The 21,425-nt window shown below is 50.4% G+C and overlaps 1 protein-coding gene across 5 annotated transcripts in view; it reads right to left on the bottom strand.

The window, feature by feature from the left end:
* Positions 1-21,425, bottom strand: part of LOC119954241 (collagen alpha-1(XV) chain-like) — a 149,721-nt gene that overhangs the window by 103,735 nt on the left and 24,561 nt on the right. For all 5 annotated transcript variants that reach the window (XM_038779319.1, XM_038779321.1, XM_038779322.1 and 2 more), the window contains exons 2-3: positions 12,524-13,068; positions 2,383-2,496 (exon numbers count right to left, since the gene is read on the bottom strand). In XM_038779319.1, the coding sequence (XP_038635247.1) occupies positions 2,383-2,496; positions 12,524-13,068 (659 nt within the window). The remainder of the gene's footprint in view (positions 1-2,382; positions 2,497-12,523; positions 13,069-21,425) is intronic.

Below are 21,425 nucleotides of genomic sequence, written 5' to 3'. Positions count from 1 at the left end.
ATAGGTCAGTAAGATAGGACACGACCAATGGGCAGTCAAGACACACCCAGAGCTGACACTACCACAAGGGGGCTACCCATATAAAAGGACAGGGCACACATGCTCTTTCTCTTTCCACAGGCGACACTCAGAGAGACAGGGGCAGATCAGGAAGCATCACACCCACCGCATGGATTAGAGCAGACTGGTTAGTTAGACTGAGTCACTATAGTAAGATCAGCAGGAGAGTTGAACTCAAGTAGGAGAATTGTTAACTGTTCAATAAATGTGTTAAACCTATCTCCAAGTCTGAACCTTCCTTTGTCAGAGTATACATCAGGGAAGCAGCTTATGAACATAGAACAGTACAGCACACAACAGGCCCTTCGGCCCTCAATGTTGTGCCGAGCATTGTCTGAAACCAAGATCAAGCTATCCCACTCCCTATCATTCTGGTGTGCTCCATGTGCCTATCCAATAACCGCTTGAAAGTTCCTCCTCCGTTCCAAAGAGAAAAGCCCCAGCTCCCTCAACCTTTCCTCATAAGACCTATCCTGCAAACCAGGCAGCATCCTGGTAAATCTCCTTTGCACCCTTTCCAATGCTTCCACATCCTTCCTATAATGAGGTGACCAGAACTGCACACAATACTCCAAATGTGGTCTCACCAGGGTCATGTATGCTACATGAAGAAGCATAACATAACACATATTTCCCTGTAGTAATTGTCTCAACAAAGGATGGTTTGCCTGGCGACAATAACTCTGTCCATGGCTCCAGCCCTGATTGTTTTTTTTTTCAATAACAAGTTTTATTTGCAACGGCTACTAACAGTGTTCAGTGTATAGTAAACTGTTCTCCAGTAGTACATTAAGTGCAAAGGAGATGTGCAAATAAGAGGACCTGATTCCCAGGCCCAAAGTGATCACTTTTTCAGCTCTCTAAGCTTCTGTGGTTGCACCTACCCATATCTGGTGATGACGTTGCCTCATGCGAGCTGACCCAGGAAAGCAAAGCGAGGAAAACGCTAATAGAGACGAAAGCAAGCTGCTTTAAAGTTTATTTATTGTGAGGTTTATGCGACTGTAGGTTACCCAATGTCTCCCACCATTCCTTGGCCATGGGTTGCTCCACACCAATGGTCATGAGCTGAGTGTTATAGAGATGACCTGGGTTAGTTCTTCCCTCTGATTTCCCCTCTTGCTTGGGAAATTTGACTCTGGACCACTCCTTCAGTGGCATAGCTGAGATCAGGAACTGACCTCTTAGATACGTCAATGACCCATGGAACTGGGCTACCAGCCAGATCTAACATTTCATTTGTAGAAAGTTTATACTTCTGCGGGGACTGCTCCAAAGCTCAGTTGCCTTTGGCAACAACAACTTGTATTTAGATAACACCTTTAATGGTAGAAAATTCCCAAGGAGCTTCACTGGGGGGGCATTGTAAAACGAGATATGAAACTGAGCCGCATAAGGAGGCATTAGACTCCATGACTCGGTAGGTATGGAAAGCAAAACAGAGAGTGAGAGAGGGGCAGGGAGAAAATTGATGGACATGAGGCAATAAATGATTCACCAGTTAAAACTAATGTCATATAATGCCCTGAATACCATTCGATTATTGTGAAATATGTGTTTTTGTTTGAGTAGCGAGTTAATGTTCTTTTAGTGCTCGTTAGGGTGAAGGATAGAGGTCAGTCAATGCCAGCAACAAGAACTTTGTGGTTATGTCCTTCTGTTCTGCCGGGATTAACGCAAACTTTGACCTCAACCTCAGGCAGTTACTTGCACAACTGCAGCAGAGTGACTTGTCCTTTTCTGGCACTATTCGCCTGCTAATTCCACTCACGGTTCTGTGCCAACTATTGACGTTCAATTCCCGTACCGGCTGAGGTTATTCACGAAGGCCTCTCCTTCTCAATCTTGCTCCTCGTCTGAGGTGTGGTGATCCTCGGGTCAAACCCCCACCAGTCAGCTGTCACCCTCAATGGGGAAAAGCAGATTATGGTCATCTGGGACTTTTGTGTGTGCGTGTGATCGGGCCGGGGGTGCCGAGGGGGCCGGTGACCCTCTCCCATTGTGCGCTCGGGCAGGGGAGGTCGGGGATCGTTTCGGATGCCTCAGAGATTTAAAAAAGGTGTCTGATCTCTCATTACACCGGGGAGTTCCCCACGGTACAAAACGGCGCTCTGTGCAGCCTCGGCCGTGTGTTCCCCATTCAGGCCCGCGAGCGCCGGAAAACACGCGGCTAAACGCTCTCTCTAGGGTCTTTGTTCCCTTTTGAGAGAATCGTGCCCTTACTTTCACATCTGTGAAGCAAGCCCCCTTGGCCATGGGCTTATCAGAGGAAAATGTTCCAACACTCCGACCAACCACTTTCACTAACTCTGCAGCTCATACCTCTGGGTCACCTTCACCATCATCTTCATCATCATCTTCATCGTCACACTTCATGTACTCTGGCTTCTCTGCATCGTTGAGGTTTGGTGTGATATACAAATGCTGAATGCCTCCCTGAGAGAAGATAACAACATGACATTAGGGGCAGGACAGAAAAGCAGATAAAGTTTGACCTGATATTTGGCCTCAGGGGGTTAAGTTCAGGTTACTCGGATTCAAATTCAGCACCAGAATTTCAATACTCGTGAAGAGGGAACATTCAGGCCTGGAATGGGCTGCTAAGAGTGGGATTAAGGACCCAGCCCCTCAGCAAATTCAACAGAAAATTGGATAAGTATCTAGTGGAAAATCTGAAAGTGGAGTGTGACGAGTATGGCGGGACCAGGAGAGGCCCAATGGATCACAGTTTTTAGCAGTCCTCTATATTAAATCAAAACACAACGATGCAAGTTATAAGGAGACAAAATTGGAGCAATTTCTCTTTTGGAAATGTTGTTCTTAAAGTAGATCATTTTATTTAAGGTTTTTTATTAGGACTTGCCACGTCTTGTGCTTCAGATAACGTTCTGCAACCTCCAGTTGAGAAATAAACAACTATCGAAACCCAAACTCATGCTATTTGAGGGTGTATTGTTTTCAAAATTATATTGAGTTAGTCAGCATATAGATAACAGCTACTTTCATGGAAGGTGGTTTAAAAATGTGAAATATCCATTGTATGTTTGAACCAATCCTGCCTGTCCCAGCGGTGCTTATTACTGCCCCGCAACCCACAAGTTGATACAACCCACATATCTCCTAAGAGCTCAAGATTCCATTTTGTGGAAGTCTAAACATCGAGATTATAGTCTTTTGTTTTTGTCTCTTTGGCAATGTTGTCGTTTCCAAAAGACAGACCTTTTATTTTGATGTCATGTTGTCCGCAAAGCCGTACATAGAGAGAACAAAACGTTCAGAAGAACTGTAACACAGTAATGGAGAGAGCTTCTATCATTACTGCTGTGAACTGACTTGCAAACCAAAGCATTTTCTCAACCTTCAAAATCCAATCCAATTTAAAGACCTGGGCAACTGGTGATGTGCTTACTGCTGGCGTTACTAGTCCAAAACTTATTGTGGCCCAGTAATTAGGGAGGCAGTGGCAGAGTGGTATTGTCACCGGATCAGAGACCCAGAGTAATCCTCTGGGTACTCCGGTTCAAATCCTGCCACTGCAGATGGTGAAATTTTGAATCCAATTAAAAAAACTGGAATTAAAAGTCTCAAGAAGCCACTAATAGACTTGAGGGAAGGAAATCTGCCATCCCTGCCTTGGCCTGGCCTACATGTGACTCCAGATACACAGCAATGTGGTGGGCTCTTAGCTGCCCCCTTGTGGGCAATAAATTCTGGCCCTGTCTACAGCACCCATGAATGAATACATTAAAAAAAAATGTTAACTGTTGTGGGGAAACTAGAGGCCATCAATAGAAGATAGTGACCCACCAGGCTCTCGGGGATGAACCAATTAATCTCCCGGTGAGTCTCATGGAATACGAGGGGCAGAGACCCATCAGCATGTGGGGTGGAGACCCATCAGCACGAGGGGCAGAGACCCATCAGCACGAGGGGCGGAGACCCATCAGCACGAGGGGCAGAGATCCATCAGCACGAGGGGCGGAGACCCATCAGCACGAGGGGCAGAGATCCATCAGCACGAGGGGCGGAGACCCATCAGCACGAGGGGCAGAGATCCATCAGCACGAGGGGCGGAGACCCATCAGCACGAGGGGCAGAGATCCATCAGCACGAGGGGCGGAGACCCATCAGCACGAGGGGCGGAGACCCATCAGCACGAGGGGCGGAGATCCATCAGCACGAGGGGCGGAGACCCATCAGCACGAGGGGCGGAGACCCATCAGCATGAGGGGCGATGACCCATCAGCACGAGGGGCAGAGATCCATCAGCACGAGGGGCGGAGACCCATCAGCACGAGGGGCGGAGACCCATCAGCACGAGGGGCAGAGATCCATCAGCACGAGGGGCGGAGACCCATCAGCACGAGGGGCGGAGACCCATCAGCACGAGGGGCGGAGACCCATCAGCACGAGGGGCGGAGACCCATCAGCACGAGGGGCGGAGACCCATCAGCACGAGGGGCGGAGACCCATCAGCACGAGGGGCGGAGACCCATCAGCACGATATAGGACTTGGGACTGAAAAGCCGGCCCAGATAGGAGCTGTACTGTGATGTTCAGCCCCGGCTGGGACCAGAATTGTGCTTGTGCATCGGTTACTTTGACAATGAACCTTTTTGTTGAACTCTCTTACCAGACCCTTCTAAAAGGGTCTAGGCAAGCATGTCAGGGAGTAGGTAATAGACGTTGCTGATAGTAGATTTAGATGAAAAAAGATGGGAGGAGCGTAAACATCATGGTCTGTTTCTGTGTTGTCTATCCTATATATATTCCTATCCTATATATTTCTACGTGAGTTCTAACGCTGCCTGTCACTCCAGCTCCCACACCTATTCATGCAGTAATTCCAAGTGTCAGCATTGTTGAGATGCCAATTCCTTAGTCAAGCAGGTAACAGACACTATTCTAACATTGCCTGATTCTCCTGATTGCTGAGCAACATTTACTAGGATTCTGGGTTCTAGCCGATCCTCCAGTCTCTTGCGTAACAGGTTTTGTTAGCTCTGAGCTGAATTACTTTATGGGACATCTTGCACAAGGAAGGCATTCCTGGAACAGTCCAATAGTCCACCTTAGCATGGAACAATTAGACGCAGACATTAAGAAAGAAATAGACTTATCTGCAGCTTTATCAAAGGAGGGTTTAAAGATTTTAAAGTCTAGAGTAAGACTTGCAAAGTTTCCATCCTAGAGGTTTTAAATATAATTTCTCAATCGTAGGCGGGAACCCTCACAACAGAAGCATTTAGAAGCACTTGAAACGCCATAGTATACAAGGCTACAGACCAAGTGCAGGAAAACGGGATTAGAATTGATAGGTGTTTGATGGCCGGTACAGACATGATGAGCGAAGGGCCTCTTTTTGTGCTGTGAAACATTATGGGCGAGAACTACCAGTCGCGTTGCAGTGAAAAGCAGCGCAGTGCAGCCAGTAGATGTTGGGAATCCCTTTTCCAGCATCAACCCAGCATGCCATGCCTCGTTGGATGTCGCGACGTGAATCCCGCCCATTGTGGGTGGGATCACTTTCTAGCAAATCTGCATATTGGAGTGAGACAGCTAGTCTCACTCTAATATGCATTCGCGAAATCTAACCAAGGTGTGGGATCTAACTCCCTCACTTTGGAGACGGTGGGTGAGCGCCAGATGGAATGACACTTGTGGGGGTCTCTCCTGGTGCGTGCCCTTTGGGCAGGTTGGCACCCTGACAATGCCAACCTGGTGCTGCTCAGCAGCTCTGGCAGGGGCATTGCCTGGGTGCTAGGCTGGTGCAATGGGGATCAAGCCTGCGGCTGCCCTGCTTGGGTTTGGAAGATTGCAGGGGTCGAGGCCAAGGAGCTCCTTATCAATGAGTTTGGGGGGGGGGGGGGAGGTGGATTTTGGGGTCGCGTTGGGAGGGGGGGGGGGGGTTTGAGTGATTGGGATGCCGCGGAACTTCTCAGTGCAGAAAAAAGAGAATTGCATTCCCTGCTGAAGACCCCGATCGACACAAATGGCCGTTCAATAGCATGGTGTTTCTCGGCGTTCCGAGCGCTGGGAAATACCCGGCTAATTGCACTAGGGGACTCTGTTCCCATTGGATTGGATTGGATTGGATTTGTTTATTGTCACGTGTACCGAGGTACAGTGAAAAGTATTTTTCTGCGAGCGGCTCAACAGATCATTAAGTACATGGGAAGAAAAGGGAATAAAAGAAAATACATAATAGGGCAACACAAGATATACAATGTAACTACATAAGCACCGGCATCGGATGAAGCATACAGGGTGTAGTGTTAATTAGGTCAGTCCATAAGAGGGTCATTTAGGAGTCTGGTGACAGCGGGGAAGAAGCTGTTTTTGAGTCTGTTCGTGCGTGTTCTCAGACTTCTGAATCTCCTGCCCAATGGAAGGAGTTGGAAGAGTGAGTAAGCCGGGTGGGAGGGGTCTTTGATTATGCTGCCCGCTTTCCCAAGGCAGCGGGAGGTGTAGATGGAGTCAATGGATGGGAGGCAGGTTCGTGTGATGGGCTGGGCGGTGCTCACGACTCTCTGAGGTTTCTTGCGGTCCTGGACTCTCCTGGACCGTCCTGGACCGAACGACTCTCATTCGGCTAGATGGCGCCCTATGACTCTAAATGGGACCAGTTATAATACACATTTTGCAAAGAGTCCACTTGGTTAGTTTCACACTAAGTAAACAAAGAAACGTCAGGAGCAGCTAAAATCATAAAATAAAGTGCACACTGTCTAATAGGAGTGTCACAATATACTCACCGGGATCATTTTGAACTTTGGCTGATGGTGTAAAATTAGTAAGTCAAATGATCGCCTGTTGCACACTTCTCTGATCTTCCTTGAAACCAGTGGAAGAAGAATTGGGTGCAAAATAATGGACAGGCAAGTTAAAATGAGCTCCATGGTTTCGGGACAATTTGGCAATCGGGTGTGCGGGTCCCTTTCAGCAATTTCCTAAAGGACCTTTGATTTAAAACCATTCTCAGATAACCAAAAAAAAAATACATTCTTTATAGAATCCTAGGATGGTTCCATCACAGGAGGATGATATTTAGCCAGTGGAGATTGTATCGGCTCCCTGCAAGGATAATATAGCAAGTCCAACCCTCCCACTCTTTCCCCATAGCCCGACAATATTTTTTCCTTCTAGTGGCTATTTAATTGCCTGTTGAAAACCATAATTTAATGTGCCTCCAACACCCTCCTCAGGCAGTGCACTCCAGGGGCGAAATTCTCCGACCCCCAGCAGGGTCGGAGAATCGCCTGGGGCCGGCGAAAATCCGGCCCCCGCCGTGGCAGAGATTCTCCGCCACCCGGGAAGTGGCGGTGGCGGGAATCTCGCCACTCCGACCGGCGAGGCCTCTGCGGTGATTCTCCGGCCCGGATGGGCCGAAGTCCCGCCGCTGGGAGGCCTCTCCCGCCGCCGAGGTTTAAACCACCTCTGTAACGGCGGGATCAGCGGCGCGAGCGGGCCCCCGGGGTCCTGGGGGGGGGGCGGGGGCGATCGGACCCCGGGGGGTGCCACCACGGTGGCCAGGCCCGCGATCGGGGCCCCCCGCTCAGACTCCGGGCCAGTGCCCTGGGTGCACTATTTCTCTTCCGCGGCCGCCACGGCCTCCGCCATGGCGGAAGCGGAAGGGAAACCCACATCGCGCATGCGCCGACCGGCGAAAGCCTTTCGGCCAGCCCCACTGCCGGGAGCGCCGGGTTTGTGCGCCAGTCTTCTGGTGCCAACCGCTCCGGCGCGGGGCTGGCCCCCAAAGTTGGGGAGAATTCCCCACCTTTGGGGAGGCGCGACGCCTGAGTGGTTGGCGCCACTCCCTTACGCCGGGACCCTCCACACGACGGATAGGGGAGAATCCAGCCCCAGATCCTTACCGCTCGATGTGTAAAAATGTTTTTCCTCATGTTACCATTGGATCTTTTGACAATTACCTTAAATCTATGTCCTCTGGCTCTCCGCCATTCCCCCAATGGAAAGAGTTTCTCTCTATTCATGCCGTGTCTTTATAAGATCATAAGACCATAAACCCATAAGACCTAGGAGCAGAAGTAGGCCATTCGGCCCATTTGGTCTGCTCCACCATTCAATGAGATCATGACTGATCTGATGTGATTTGACTCCCTTCCTGATTAAAGATTTTCTATCTCTGCCTTGAACATTCTTAATGACCCAGCCTCTACAGCTCACTGCCGGAAATAATTCCGCAGATTCACCACCCTCTGAGAGAAGAAATTCCTCCTCATCTCTGTCTTAAATGGGAGACTCCTTACTCTTTGATCATCCCCTCTCGTCCTAGATTCTCCCATAAGGGAAAACAACTTCTCAGCATCTACCCGACTAAGCCCCCTGAGCATCCTATATATTTCAATAAGGTTGCCTCTCATTCTTCTAAACACCAATGACTATAAGCCCAACCTACGGGCAGCACGGTAGCATTGTGGATAGCACAATCGCTTCACAGCTCCAGGGTCCCAGGTTCGATTCCGGCTTGGGTCACTGTCTGTGCAGAGTCTGCACATCCTCCCCGTGTGTGCGTGGGTTTCCTCCGGGTGCTCCGGTTTCCTCCCACAGTCCAAAGATGTGCAGGTTAAGTGGATTGGCCATGATAAATTGCCCTTAGTGTCCAAAATTGCCCTTCGTGTTGGGTGGCGTTACTGTGTTATCTGGATAGGGTGGAGGTGTTAACCTTGGGTAGGGTGCTCTTTCCAGGAGCCGGTGCCAACTCGATGGGCCGAATGGCCTCCTTCTGCACTGTAAATTCTATGCATCTATGTACTCAAACTCTCCTCATAGAAAATTCTTCCATACCTGGGGTCAACCTAGACTTCCCCCAATGCCAATATATCTTTCCTTAGATAAAGGTGGCCAGAACTGTTCACAATATTCCAGCTGTGCCTTTATTTTTACTTTATTCACGTACTTGTTGTTCTTCAACAAGAACACACTGAACCAAGGCCTTCGACAGAGTCGAATGGAAATACCTCATAGAGGTTCTGGAGCGGTTCGGGCTTGGAACAGGGTTCACCGCGTGGGTAAAACTCCTATACAACGCCCCCATGGCGAGTGTACGGACCAACAATACCAACTCCCAATACTTCCAGCTGCACAGGGGCACCAGACAAGGATGCCCACTGTCCCCACTGCTGTTCGCACTAGCAATCAAACCGCTAGCAATTGCGCTCAGGGCAGCAAAAAATTGGAGGGGGATCCGAAGGGGAGGCAGAGAGCACAGAGTCTCACTCTATGCAGACGATCTGCTCCTCTACATCTCGGACCCACAAAGCAGCATGGACGGAATCATCGCGCTCCTGAAAGAGTTTGGAGCCTTCTCGGGCTACAAACTCAACATGAGCAAAAGCGAGATCTTCCCAGTACACCAGCATAAATTCCGCTACCTGGGGATCCAAATAGCCCATGACTGGAAAGGGATCCACAAATGGAACCTCACCAGCCTGGCGGAGGAAGTAAAAAAAGGACCTGCAAAGATGGAACACACTCCCACTCTCCCTCGCAGGAAGAGTCCAGACGATCAAAATGAACGTATTGCCCAGGTTCCTCTTCCTGTTTAGAGCCATTCCGATCTACATCCCCAAGGCCTTCTTCAAAGCGCTGGACAAACTTATCATGGCGTTCGTATGGGGGGGTAAAAATGCTAGGATCCCAAAGAAGGTCCTACAGAAAACAAAATCCAGTGGGGGGCTAGCCCTCCCGAATCTACAATTCTACCACTGGGCGGCAACAGCCGAGCGAGTAAGGGGATGGATCCAGGAGCCAGAAGCCGAGTGGGTGCGTGCGGAGGAGGCCTCCTGCATGGGGACCTCCCTCCGGGCCCTCGCCACGGCAGCACTCCCATCCCCACCCAAAAAACACTCCAGAAGCCCAGTGGTGACAGCCACCCTCCAATCCTGGAACCAACTGCGGCAGCAATTTGGCCTGAACAAAATGTCGGACAAGGCTCCCATCTGCAACAACCATAGGTTCAAACCAGCACTGACTGACGCCACCTTCAAAAGGTGGAGGCAGGACGGGGGGACACTGACAGTCAGGGACCTATACACGGACGACAGGATCGCAACACTGGACGAACTGACAGAGAAATTTCGGCTAGCTGGGGGGAACGAGCTACGGTACCTGCAGCTCAAAAACTTCCTACGAAAGGAGACAAGGACGTACCCACAACCGCCACGACAGACACTACTGGAAGACCTACTGGACGCAAGTATCCTAGAGAAAGGGAACTGTAGCGACATGTATGACCGACTGGTAGAAAGGGACGACACCGTACTGGACGCAACAAGAAGGAAATGGGAGGACGACTTGGGGATGGAGATAGGGTGGGGACTCTGGAGCGAAGCACTGCATAGGGTCAACTCCACCTCCACGTGCACAAGGCTCAGCCTGACGCAACTAAAAGTGGTAGAGCCCGCTTAACGAGAAACCGTATGAGTAGGTTCTTCCCGGAGGTGGAGGACAGATGTGAACGGTGCCAAAGAGGCCCGGCCAACGACGCCCACATGTTCTGGTCTTGCCCCAGACTTGTGGAGTACTGGACAGCCTTCTTCGAGGCTATGTCCAAAGTGGTGGGGGTGAAGGTGGAGCCATGTCCGATAGTGGCAGTCTACGGGGTTTCAGAACAGCCAGATCTATTCCTGGGGAGGAGGGCGGACGCCCTTGCCTTTGCCTCCCTGATCGCCCGCCGTAGAATCCTGTTTGGCTGGCGGTCAGCAGTACCGCCCAGAGCTGCAGACTGGCTGTCCGACCTCTCGGATTCTCTCCAAATGGAGAAAATCAAATTCGCCATCCGAGGGTCGGACGACGGCTTCCACAGAACGTGGGAGCCATTCATGCAACTGTTCCGGGACCTGTTTGTGGCCAACGTACAAGAGGAAGAATAGTCGGGGGAAGGTAGCCGGGGGTGGGGGGGGGGGGGGCTACGGGCTCGTTACGGGGGTTTGATGGCTAGCTAAGGCCCAAAACCAAACTAAATAAATGCCAATAAACATGTTGGGGAATGTAAAATATGTATGCCGGCGAAAGGGGGGAGGCCACAGTTATTACTACGAAGATGCTCACCTGTAAATATATATGTTAATTTTTGCATGTTCTTTTTTTTTTCTCTCTCTCTAACAATTTTTAATTTGTTCAATATAAAACATGAAAACTGAATAAAAAACATTTATAAAAAAAAAAGAACACACTGAACCAGGTTCTGCAGCTAATGATATGAATAAGCATTTTTATCTTGGTGACCTGTGGTGGGAGCAATGGAGATGGAGTCCTGTTGCTGAGCTCCCCTTCTTAGTGCTCCCACATAATTTCTCCTCAATCCTTTTTTAGGCTCTCTGAGAGAGATTTCTGAACGGAGGTAACAGGATTTGAGGACAGTGGATTTAAAGTCCTCTAGAACCTTGCCTCACAGTGACTGGTTCAATTCCCAGGCCTGCGGTCAGTCTGTGTGGAGTTTGCATGTTCTACCCAAGTCTCTGTGGGTTTCCTCTGGGTGCTCCGGTTTCCTCCCACAGTCCAACGATGTGCTGTCTAGGTGAATTGATTGTGCTTAATTGCCCCTTAGTTTGAGTGCGTGAGTGTGGCTATGCTTGATGTGGTACACCTGTTCCAGGAATAATTGACTACAGAAACAGAACAATCTGACCAATGTGCAGTCAGGGTGCGGAATGATTGAGGGAGAATCTTGATTGAGAGATTATGATGGTTGATCTAATTTATCCACTGGACAATATTTTGATCTGCGCTGTCTATCAAATAATAAGACTTTCAAATAAGTTAAATTTCATTAAAAATTATACTGCTGCATAGATAATCCCCCTATTTTATTCTTTATGGGAGGTGGATATCACTGGCCTTCCCCAATTGATTTGTTAGACCATTTCAGGGGGCAGTTAACAGTCAACCACATATATCTAGAGTCACTTATGGCCCAGATTTCCTACCCTACAGGATATTACTGAATCAGATGGGCATTTAAGACAATCAATGATTGTTTCTTGATCACCATTTCTGATACTATCCTATATTCCAAGTTTTATTAACTGACCTTAAGTTCCACCAGATTTAGGGGGCAGCACGGTGGCCAAGTGGTTAGCACAACCGCCTCACAGCGCTGAGGTCCCAGGTTCGATCCCGGCTCTGGGTCACTGTCCGTGTGGAGTTTGCACATTCTCCCCGTGTCTGCGTGGGTTTCGCCCCCACAACCCAAAGATGTGCAAAGTAGGTGGATTGGCCACGCTAAATTGCCCCTTAATTGGAAAAAATAATTGGGTAATCTAAATTTATAAAAAAAAAGTTCCACCAGATTTGAAAACGTGCCCCCAGAACATTAGCCAGGGCCTCTGGGTTACTAATCCAGTGACATTACCACTCCACCACCACCACCTCTCCTGTCACCGTACACTTGGAAGCTTAAACTGGATCTTAAAGATGTCTGTGCGTCAGGAATACTCACAATGTACTTGTCGCTATCTGCTTTTCCAGCATTAACGATGAGTAATTTAGAATTTGGTTCAAACTCCAGAGGCTCCCATGACCTTTTGAATTTAAGTCGCTGGGGTCTCTGACACTGCTGATGCAGGGTTACTGTGTTGCCTTCGACACGGAGTCCAAAGCTTGTCCATCTTTTTGTCCTGGCTGGCACTTTGAAGGAAATCGCTTTTCTGGAAACTTCTGAGTGAGGTAGGGTGTAGTAAAGCTCCAAATGCTGGACGCCTTCCGCCACTGGGGACAGCTTAACCCCGAGGCTAATGACCTTCTTAGTAGAATCCACGACAGCAAAGATAACCCCGCCATTCAGATTGGTTTGTTTCAGCGTGACTAGCACAACAAAGTCTTTGTAAAATGGTTCTGGAAAGAAGGTTCTGGTTGAGCGTGGTGTGGGGGCAAAACCCGAGTGAAAATCAAATGCCGTTCCGCCACCTAATCCTTCAACCATGGACACATGTGAAGACTCTTCAGAAACCAGATGTAGCAGATCGAGACCTTCTAGTCCGATGTCTGGAAGACAAACATGTTTTTCGTGAGGTTATGAGGAAACAAAGCAGCCTCTGTACTTCTTGCCCCTAGCAATGCATCTCAGTACTTTAAAAGCAAAGGAAATAAGGGGGAAGGCACAAGTGAATCACACAAAGCACGATGTTCTGGGTTGAAATGTATGTGGACTGAAATTTCTTGCCATGTAGTTTATAGTGAGGGGAATAGCTGTCAACTCCAGAATGATGTCAATGGTTTGGTTGAGTGGGCAGAGAAGTGGCAAATGGAATTTAATCCAAAAAAATGTGAGGTAATGCATTTGGGGAGAGCAAACAAAGTAAGTGAATACTCAATGCACAGGAAGATGTTGGGCGGGATTCTCCCTTCTGCGGATTAAGTCCCCAAGCCGGCGGGAAAACCAACCACTCCGGCGTTAACGGCCCCCATAAGTGCGGAATTCTCTGCATTTCCGGAGGCTAGGTGGACGCCGGAGGGGTTGCCGCTGCTCCAGCCAGCGGCGAACGGCCGGCGCGAGTTCACGCATGTGCGGAACAGCCGGCGTGATCTTGCGCAGGCGCAAACCAGCTGGCGTAATTCCGCACAGAGGCAGACTGGCCGGCGTATTTTCGCGCATGCACGTGGGATACACTTCTCCGTGCCGGCCCCCGGGCAATATTACGGAGCCCTACTGTGGCCCGCCGCAGAAGAAAGAAGTGCCCCCACGGAACAAGCCCGCCCGCAGATCGGTGGGCCCTGATTGCAGGGCAAACCACCGAGACAACAAGTCTCACCCTAATATGCAGCTCCCTGAGGTAACCAGGGCGCAAGGACCATTGTCTTGGAGACCTTGGGCGAGTGCCGCTCGGTGCTGGTCTCCACAATCGGGAACCAGACAGAATGGCACTCATGGGGATCTCACAGGGGATTGGAGGCGTCCAGGAACTTGCCCTCTGGCCAGCCTGGTACTCTGGCACTGCCATCTGGGTGCCAGCCTGGCACTGGTCAAGTGGCACTGCTGGGGTGCCAGCATGGCGCTGCCAAGATGCCACGCTGGCATTTTTCACGACGGGGATCAGGCTGGGGTGCCTGGTGGGGGGAGGTGCAGGGTGGGGTGGGGGTGGAGAGGCGAGGACCCCCTTGTAGGTGAGTTGGAGCTTGGGGAGGGGGGTTTGAGGGTCGCGTCAGGGTGTCGAGAGATCGGGCACCATTTACAAATGGCGTCCCAATCGCTCCCTGGCACAGAGGAGTTGCGGCGAAAGGAGCTCCTCAGTGCAGAAAATGGGACTAAATGCGGCCTAGGCCGGGCATTCCCAGTTTAGGCACCCAATCTACCCAAATGACTGTTCGATAATGTGCTGTTTCTCAGCGTTCTGAGCCCTAGCAAACACCCAACTAATCGTGCCACGGGACTCTGTTCCCATTCGGGTAGATCGCACGCTAGGTGTTGCCACGGGACTGAATAGCGTGTGATTCACACTTCCATTGGGGGCGCTATTGAGTAAGTGAGACAGGACATGCAAATGGGCCGGCACTGTGCCAGTATGAATCGATAGCAATTCCCTGCCCAGTGGGCATTGTAACCGCTGAGGCCGGAGTTAGCGTCAAAGAGCCTGGCAATTGGAGCTGTTTTTAAACGCTCCACTTACCACACTCTCACTGCAGCCACCAAGGTGGCTCACAGAAGACCTGCACCCCCCCCCCCCCCCCCCCGTGTCCCCCCCCCCCCCCCCCCCCCCCGTGTCCCCCCCCCCCCCCCCGGTTCGGGAGTCTGAAGTGGACCCAAAGCTCCATGTCAGTGAGGAGCGGAAGAATAGCCTTTTCCACAGAGTGGGCCGCAGACTCGTCTGCCCACCTGAATAACGCCTGGGAGGTGGTGGCAGAGGCAATCTGTGCTGCCAGCCTCACTAGGAGGAGCCAGCTGGCGATCCTGAGGGATGGGGACAAGGTGGAAGGCCTCTCCCTTGAGAGGGGCACAGAACCAGGGAGGGTTCCAAATGCCACAGAGCAGGTGGCCTCTGGTTGGGGTGGGCTCTGTTGATCCCCTGCTTCCACTGCAATGGGACAGCACGTCTGTGGCGTACCAACACCTGGGGCGCCCCTAATTGAGCGTGGCCCTTAACGATACAGCTGGGGTATGAGGGTGTCCGGAGGGGCAGGCTGGGTGGGCTCCCAGATGACCAGAGGGTCTCTGAGCATTCAGAGGACACAGGCAGTGCTCAGCAATGTGAGCAGCCAGGAGTTTTTAAGTAGCACCAAAGGTTTTAAAACACAAACTGCAGCAACACGGTCTGAGCCAGTCCATCCCGATCTCAAGGGGGATACCCCGAGTCCACGGTCCTGGCACCAAGTTGTTCGGTCTACTGCCCCCGGCCTGGGCAGCTAGTTTTGCATGGATCCACTGGCGCGGGGCGCAAACCTCGATATCGTCATAGTGACGGATCGGGGCATGGTATTGGAATCAGTGCCCGGTGAAAAACAGGTTATTTTCCATCTCGCATGATTCTCTGCGTGATCGCAATTCCCTCTTCCAGCGTCGCGAAGTGGAGAATTCGGCTTCAGATGACACAACACTCAACATGCCGAAAGGTCAAACTATTTTAAAAAATTTGTGATGTGGGCATCTTGATAACAAATTATACAGTGTAGTGAACCGTCTCAAGTCATTTTGCAGGATTGATTTTCAGACAAAGATTTGACATCAGGCCACATAAGGAGATAATAACGAGGGCGACCGGAAGTTTGGGCAAAGAGTCAGATTATAGGGAACATGTTGAAGAGTGGGAGAGAGGCAGAGGGGCTTAGGAGGGAAATCTCAACCTACGGGGCAGGTATAGCCGCCAAATGGCAAGGGCAACATTTATTCCTATCCCTAGATGCAGTGACACCTGCATAGCTTAATAGATCACCTCAAAGTGAGAAGTGTGTGGTTCAGGAGTAGAACAGTAAAGACAGTATGTTTTTCAGCAAGCTGTTAAAAGTTGGAGCATTAAAATACCAGGTTTCTGTAAAATACTCAGTTAGATGTCCACCACGGCCCCCATCTCCAACAACCATAGCTTCACTCCCGCATTAATGGACCCACCATCAAAAGGTGGAGATTGGACGAGGGGACTATGACGGTTAAGGACAGTACACGGATGATAGAGTCGCGACCCTGCGGGAACTCATGGAGAGGTTCCAGTTACCAAGAGGGAACGACCTGAGATACAGCGAAGTCAAAAACTTCCTCCGCAAAGAAACAACGATCTACCCCAGATACTAGGACGCTCACTAGCAGAATGAATGCTGAATGTGACCGTCCTAGGGGAGGGGAAGTGTGGGGATATGTACGGGCGACTGCTGGAGGAGGTACACTCCCCCTGAACAAGACCAGGAAAATATGGGAGGAGGAACTAGGCATAGAGATAGGGGGTGGACTCTGGATCGAAGCACTGCACAGTGCGGACTTCACTTCCACATGGGCATGGCTGAGCCTAATGCAGCTAAAGATGGTGCACAGGGCCCACCTAACCAGAACCCGAATCAGCAGGATCTCCCTGAGGTGTAGGACAAATAATTTGTGGCTCTGCCATATTGGGACGTATGCCGGGCAGCGGGAGGCGGCGGGGTGGGGGTCGACACGGCCATAGATGTTATGAAGATGCTCGCTTGTAAATCTTTGGGTTGCTTTTTGCGTGTTTTTTTTCTGATAGTGTATAATTTATAATTTGCTGGAAATAAAATCTGAAATCTTAATTAAAAAAACATTTCCAAAAGAAAATACTCAATCAGCGGACAGGACTATATTCGAAATTATGCCGGAGGTGTTGTGGCTAATTCCTAGCAAAGACCTTGTGTAAGGAGATAAACACAATCTTCGCTGCCTGATTTTCTTTTGTGCACATAGAACAACATCTTTTATCTTAAGGAGAAAGCAGATGTATTAGAGAGGGTGACTGACCCCAGAATAAAAAGGATTCTGAAGAGAACGCTCAGAAAGCTTCTTGGTTAGCCAAATGTCTGAAAATCTGCCAATTTCTAATGGTTAAAGCATTTGCATATCTACGGCTGCATTAACATTGCAACAATATTATTGGTACAAAGTAATTTTGCTTTAAACATCCTCTGTACATATGAACATACAGATAATCACGGAGCAGGAGTAAATCATTCAGACCCTGGGGTCTGCTCTGCCGTATGATAAGCTCATGGCTGATCTATTAGTAACCTCAAACCTGCATCCTACCTACCCCCCCGATAACCTATCACCCCTTTATTACCAAGAATCTATCCACCTCTGCCTTCACAATATTGACAGACTCTAGCGCTGGATTCTCCGGTCCCTCAGTCGCGTGTTTCTCGGCCGCGTGCCGTTCGCTGGTGGCGGGATTCTCAACCCCCGCCGCTTGTCAATGGGATATCCCATTGAAGCCACCCCACTCCACCGGGAAACCCGCGGCGGGAGTGCGCTGCTGGCGGGAAAAGAGATTCCCAACAGATGGAGAATTCCGGCCTCTGCTCCCACCAGCTTTACAGGAACAGAGTTCCAAAGAATCACGACCTTCTGAGAGAAGAAATGTCACTACTTCTCTGTTTTAAATGGGTGGCCACTTATTATGAAACAGTAACCCTTAGTTCTAGATTCTCCTCCAAGGGTAAACATTCACTCTATCAAGATCCTCCAGGATCTTATCTGCCTCAATCAATTCGCCTTACTCTTCTAAACTCCAACGGATACAAACCTTTCCTCATAAGACAACCCAAGCATTCCAGGTCTTAATCTGGGAAACCTTCTCTGATCTGCTTCCAATGCGTTTACATCCTTCCAAAAATAAGGTGACCAATACGGTACACAGTAGTCCAGATGTGTTCTCTCTCGTTCCCTCTCCAACTGAAGCATAACCTGCCGACATTTGTATTTAATTCCCTTAACAATAAAGTTGTAGTGTTACTTCAGATTCAAGGACCAACCTGATTACAATTCCTTGGGGGAAGAAATCCAGGAATGACTGGACATTGCACTGCTGAATTTTCCAAAATGCTGGAGCCTCATTCTAACTTTCAAGCTCAGCCGAATGAAGACGTAGGCCAAGGGTCCTCTTAGTGTCCATTCTCAATTCTGAAGATTGGGGCTAGGGTATTGGTTTTGAGGTGCAAAGTCCAACTGCTTGTGTTGCACGTTCTGCCACATCAGTAAAGGCGGCTGTGCCGGATGTACCTGTTTAAGTAAATACTGCTGTTCTTGTCGGAATGGTTCAATGAATTGTGGCTTTAAACGTTGTGAGCCAGCTTTCCATTCAAAGGCTTCCAAAGATCCAGAAGCATTGAATCACTAGAATCAGGCAGTCCAGAAGAGGCCCTTCAGCCCATCAAGCTTGCACAGAGAACAAAAATGCTCTAAATCGACACTAATCCCACTTCCCAGCCCTTGGCCCATAGCCTTGAATGTTCTGACATCTCAAATGCTCATCCAAGTTCTTGTTAAAGATTGCGAGGTTTCCTGCCTCATCTACACGCCCCCCCCCCCCTCCCCTCCCACCCCCTGCCACTCCCCAGGCAGTGCTTTCCAGATTGTCACCACCCTCTGGGTGAATTGTTTTCATCAAATCCCCTCTAAACCTCCTGCCTTTCACCTTAAAATTCCGCCCTCTTGTTATTGACCTTTCAGCTAAGGGGAACAGCTGTTTTCCATCCGTCCTATCCATGCCCCTCATAATCATATACACCTCAATCAGGTCCCCTCTCAGCCTTCTCTGCTCCAAGGAAAACAACCCGAGCTTATCTAGTCCCCCTTCATTGCAGAAAGCACGGGTTTTTCAACAAGCCAGTTGCCTGTCTGACTGGGCACAACACAGCAGCGCCTGGAAACTGGAAACAAAACGCAAATTCAAGGGGAAATTTCACGATAACAAACAGTTGACATTGAAGATTCTGAGTGAGTCACAATAATAATCCATGCCTTGTAGGTGCAAGAGGAAGCAAAACTGATAACAGCTCCAGATTGTTCGTCTGCCGAAAGAGATTAGGAAGGGAATGAAGACAAAAGAGAAACCGGAAGACATACACTACATCCCAGATCACAAGATGATTTGTGAGATGTAAAAACCATTGGCCCAGATTGACTCATCCATCCACCCTTCGCTCACCCCACTCACACCTCGGTGGGCAAAAGTAGTGGACAGGCTTCTGGGGCACAATCCGGTTGGCACCGCACAGTTGCAGATGCACATAGGGTGGAGGCAGGAACGTCCGGGTGGGACAGCAGTTGGAGGTCTGCTGGATTCCAGTCCGATGTCAAGCCTCTGGACCAGGCTATCTCAGAGCTGATGCAGGCGAGAGGGTGCGGCCATGAGATTCAGAGGGGGATGTCAGCGACAGTCCAGCGGATCCATGATGTGGAGATGCCGGCGTTGGACTGGGGTGAGCACAGTAAGAAGTCTTCCAACACCAGGTTATAGTCCAACATGTTTGTTTCAAACACTAGCTTTCGGAGCACTGCTCCTTCCTCAGGTGAATGAAGAGGTATGTTCCAGAAACTTATATAGAGACAAATTCAAAGATGCCAGACCATGCTTAAAATGCGAGCATTTGCTGGTAATCAAGTCTTTACAGATCCAGAGATAGGGGTAACCCCAGGTTAAAGAGGTGTGAATTGTCTCCAGCCAGGACAGTTGGTAGGATTTCACAAACCCAGGCGACATGAATCCCAGGTCCCGGGTGAGGCCGCACTCAACTGTCCTGGCTGGAGATAATTCACACCTCTTTAACCTGGGGTTACCCCTATCTCTGGATCTGGAAAGACTTGATTACCTGCAAATGCTCGCATTCTAAGCATTGTCTTGCATCTTTGAATTTGTCTACATAGATGTTTCTGGAACATACCTCTTCAGTCACCTGAGGAAGGAGCAGCGCTCCGAAAGCTAGTGTTTGAAACAAACCTGTGGGACTTTAACCTGGTGCTGTAAGACTTCTTACAGTGGGTCCATAGCAAAGGCTGCATGTGCAGGAGATGGCGCTGACAATGCATGGCACTGAGGCCAACACTGCTAGGATGGCAACCGCAGTGGAGAGCCTGGTGCACGATGTCAGCACCATGAGTGGTGGAATCGAAGGCGTGGCTCAATCAGTGACAGCCATAGCTGAGCGCCTCGGCAGCATGTCCGAGTGGCTGGGGAATGTGTCAAGTCGTAGGTGGACTTTTCCCAGGTGCTGCGGAGCATGTTCCAGTCCCAGGTGGGCATCGCTGAGGTGCTCCTGATCATGACCCCGGTCACTGAGGACCGTGTCACCGATCTGCACCCCCACTCCACCCTCCCCTGGCGATGGCCCCCGGGCTCCCTGCTACGGGACCTGACCCCCTTCCAGATGAAGCCATGCCCTCTGTGAAACAGGCAATGACGAGGGCCTCTCTGGTCCTCTGGGCTTGCCGGACCCCTGGCCGCTGCCTGTCCTCCACCCTCCAGCTGGTCCCGCGGGTCCTCCCCGGACGTGTCCTCCAGCCCTTCCTGGTCCGGCTCCTCCTCAGCCTCCTCCTCAGAGGTGGCCGCATGTTCCTCCTCCTCCACCTCCAGCACATCGCCCCGTTGCTGTGCCAGGTTGTGGAGGGCGCAGCGGACCACCACCAAGAGGTCTACCCTCCGAGGGGGTGTACTGCAGGGCATCACTAGAGTGGTTGAGGCATTGAAACCGCATTTTCAGCAGCCTGATGCACTGCTCAATGACAGCATGGCTGGCTGCATGGGCCTCGTTATATCGGGTCTCCACATCGGTCACAGGCCTTCGTACTGGTGTCATCAGCCAGGTACTAAGCGGGTACTCCTTATCGCCAAAGAACCAACTGGTCACCCTGGGTGTCTCTCGAAGATGCCAGGGATCTCAGAGTGACCCAGGATGTAGCTGTCGTGCACACTCCCTGAGAAGCATGCACACATATGCAGGAATGTCATGTGGTGGTCGCACATGAGTTAGACATTCAGGGAGTGGAACCTCTTCCTGTTGATAAAGAGCACTCCCAGACCACCTGGTGTGCGCTAGGTGACTGCTGCATCTGTGGTGTTGATGCCTCTGAAGTTCAGGCAAAGTGTCCAGGCCTTACAGCCTGATTGGGATGCTGGGCAGTGACAACCGCCTGCGACATGGCACGTGTACCCACGGGGATCCACTTGGGAGTTGTGAGGTGCTCTCGTTACTAGTATTGCCAATTCCCCATTAGCAATAGCCTTCAGCAGTGCGGCCAGCGGCTGCTGCAGTCAGTGGGAGTTTAAGTCTTCTTCACCATATTACTGTGGATGGGGTTCTGTCCTGGGTGTTTTTGGCAGGCCAGACAGCCAGCAGCTGGTGCTGCCCCCCGTTTATGGGTATACACAATCTGAGGGGTGGCATGCTCGACCCGCAAGCGTAGC

The sequence above is a fragment of the Scyliorhinus canicula genome, chromosome 19 (genome assembly GCF_902713615.1).
Source record: "Scyliorhinus canicula chromosome 19, sScyCan1.1, whole genome shotgun sequence".
Taxonomy (NCBI): Eukaryota; Metazoa; Chordata; class Chondrichthyes; order Carcharhiniformes; family Scyliorhinidae; genus Scyliorhinus; species Scyliorhinus canicula.
The sequence above is the reverse complement of the archived record's forward strand: the minus strand, read 5'-3'. Positions and strand labels throughout refer to the sequence as shown.